This window comes from Gavialis gangeticus, unplaced genomic scaffold (assembly GCF_001723915.1).
Source record: "Gavialis gangeticus isolate Ggan-Ray unplaced genomic scaffold, GavGan_comp1, whole genome shotgun sequence".
Lineage (NCBI taxonomy): Eukaryota > Metazoa > Chordata > Crocodylia > Gavialidae > Gavialis > Gavialis gangeticus.
The window spans coordinates 173,905,225-173,908,292 of NW_017729022.1; the positions used below are offsets into that span (position 1 = coordinate 173,905,225).

Here is a 3,068-nt window from a genome sequence, read left to right on the forward strand (position 1 = left end):
GGAACACACACACCCCCCCCCCCCCCCCACCCCACATTCCTGAGTTCACCAGGAACATCATGGCATATTGCTGTGTTACATATTCTGGTCAAACAGAACTTGAGGTAGCAGCAGGCATAGGACCTGCCTCTTCTTATTCCAGAAGAAAAGGAATCCTGACACTGGAGCTAGAAACAGCTCTGTCCCATGCAATACACAGAATCAAAGAAAATTAGGTTTGGAAGGGACCTCAGGAGGTCATTTAGTCCAACCCCCTGCTCAACACAGGATCATCCCCAACAAGATCATCCCAGCCAAGGCTTTGTCTGCCCAGGTCTCAAACACCTCCAAGGATGGAGATTCCACCACTTCTCTGGTGAAATACTGGGACAGGTTACTTAATCTCCTAGTGAGAAAGTTTTCCCTTATACCCAACTTAAGCTTCCCCTGCTGCAACTTGAGCCCATTGCTCCTTGCTCTGTCATCTGCCACTATTGAGAACAGGCTAGCTGCATCTCCTTTGTAACCACCCTTCAAGTAGTTGAAAGCTGTTATTAAATCCTCCCTCAGGCTTCTCTGCTCCAAACTAAATAAGCCAGTTCTCTCAGCATCTCCTCAGAAATCATGTGCCCCAGCCTCCTAACCATTTTCACTGCCCTCTGCTGGACTCTTCAATTTATCCAGATCCTTTCTTTAATGGGCAGAGAGCAAGGGGGGGCAGTCAAAACTAGACAGTACTCTAGAAGTGGCCTCACCAGTGCAAAACAGAGGGGAAGAATCACTACCTTCAAACTGCTGGGACTGCTCCTACTAATGCAGCCCAGTATGCTGTTAGCCTTCTTTGCAACAAGGGCACATTGTTGGCTCATATTCAGCTTACTGTTACTGCCTACTGTAACCCCCAGGTCCTTTTCTGCAAAGCTTCTGCTTAGTCAGTCCCCAGCCTGTGCAGCTAAGTGCATGGGATTGTTCTGTGTCAAGTGCAGAATTCTGTACTTGTCCTTACTGAATTTCATGAAATTCCTTTTGGTCCAACCCTCCAATTTGTTGAGGTCTCTCCAAATCCTAGCCCTACCTTCCAGCATACTGCTCTACCCAGTTTGGTGTCATCCACGAACTTTCTGAGGGTGCACTCCATCTCATCTTCTATATTGTTGATGAAGATATTGAACAAAACTGGATCCGGAACCGATCCCTGGGCCACTCCATTTGATACTGGCTGCCAACTAGGCATCAAGTCCCCTTTGAGCCCAACAATGCAGCCAGTTTTCTATCTACCTTACAGTCCATTAATCCAACCCAGACGTCCTCAGCTTGCTTGCATGAATGTTGTGGGAGACCATAACAAAAGCCTTACTAAATTCAAGGAAGTCCACTGCTCTCCCCGCATCCACAGAGCCTGTCATCTCATCATAGAAGGCAATTTGGTCAGGCACAACTTGCTAACTGTTCCTAATCAGCTTCTCCTCCAAGTAATAAGCAGATCCTCAAGGAATCCAGGTCTCCATGATTTCTCCAGGGACTGAAGCAAGGCTGACTGGTCTGTAGTTACTGGGATAATCCTCCCCTTTCTTGAAAATGGATACTATATTTACCCTGTTCCAATCATCCAGAACCTCTCCTGATTACCATGAGTTTTCAAAGATAATGGCTAGAGGCTCTGCAAATCACATTGGTCAACTCCCTCAGCACTCTCAGTGTATCGCATCCCACCCCATGGATTTGTGCACATCCAGGTTTTCTGAATAGTCCCTAACCTGTTCTTTCAGCACTGCTGGCTACTCACCTCCACCCCAAACTGTGCTGCGACCTTGCCTATGGAGGCTGAATGTTTTTTGTTTTTTAATTTAAAAAGGCATTGGGTACTTCAGTGTTTTCCACATCATCTGTTGCCAAGTTGCCTCCCCCATCCACTAAGGGACCCACACTTTCCCTGATCTTCCTCTGCAGACATTGCCAAGAAGTTCAAGGAGAGCCACACACACCCACCCACCAGCCAGCACATAGTTACCACATCAGAAGAGGGAAGAATTCCATATAGCCCATTATCCTGTTTTTGAAAGTAGCCTTTTCTAGAGGCTTCAGAGGAAACAAGTCTCCCCCTGCTACTGATAAAGAATAACGTTATATAACTGTGCAGTATTCTGCTACTTGCTGGAGGACTTAATATTTTCAGAATAGGAGGGATCCTTAAATTCTGACAGTGACACAGAACACACTCTTCTCCCCAGGATATAGGAAGATTCTTACCAAGCAAGTCACCAGATAAATTGACAGGCAATATGACACACACTGACAAAATGCTCATAGTAACCAGCAAGCAGATGATGTGGCGCTGGAAGGCAAGGTAGTGTATGGCATCATCACCACACTTCTCATTAATCTCTTCCTCACTGCAGAGACAGAAAGACACAGGATCAGTTTACTTTGCTTCTTGGAATGAAAAAAACCATTAATATCCAAGTCAGGGGTGCTCAACGTCGAATCTAAGGGCCAGATCTATCCCGCAAAGGCATGCCATCAAGCCCATAGGTCCAGAAATATAGTGGTGGGAGTAGTGACAGAATCCCACCTGCAGTGGCAGGTGAGTAGTGGCAACAATTGCTGTGGCTGCAGGAACTGCAGCAAGTAGCACTGCCACCACTCCCCTAGCACCAAATGTATGGACTCCTGGGAAGCCTCATGGGCTGGATGACATGGCTCCAAGTGCCAGATTGCACTTGGAATTGCTGCTACTGGTGTCTGGGCTCTTTGTCCCTCCCAGTTCCACTGCTTGTTTCCACCACCATGGATGGGGTGACATAGCTTGCAGCACTGAGGGAGTTGTGGCGGGACTCAGAAACCCCACGTCATTGTGTAGTACAGCAGTATGTGGGGCTGGACTGATGTGCCTGGTCATACCCATTGACTAGCCCTGTCCTACATCAGGCCTATGGACCAACCCCACATGCAGGATCTGGCCCCATACTACCCATCTGATTCACAGGATGGGACAGGCTGAGCACCACTGAAGCCTGACAACCACTACCCTCTGCTAGACTGAGAAATGAAAGTGCAGAGGTTCCCCCCCCCCCTTTTTTTTTTTTTTT

General features: G+C 47.6%; 1 protein-coding gene across 5 annotated transcripts in view; it reads right to left on the minus strand.

Annotated features, from left to right (window-relative positions):
• The window catches only part of TMEM63A (transmembrane protein 63A), a 53,062-nt gene that overhangs the window by 32,726 nt on the left and 17,268 nt on the right, over window positions 1-3,068 (minus strand). For all 5 annotated transcript variants that reach the window (XM_019516537.1, XM_019516535.1, XM_019516539.1 and 2 more), the window contains one exon: window positions 2,230-2,372. In XM_019516537.1, the coding sequence (XP_019372082.1) occupies window positions 2,230-2,372 (143 nt within the window). The remainder of the gene's footprint in view (window positions 1-2,229; window positions 2,373-3,068) is intronic.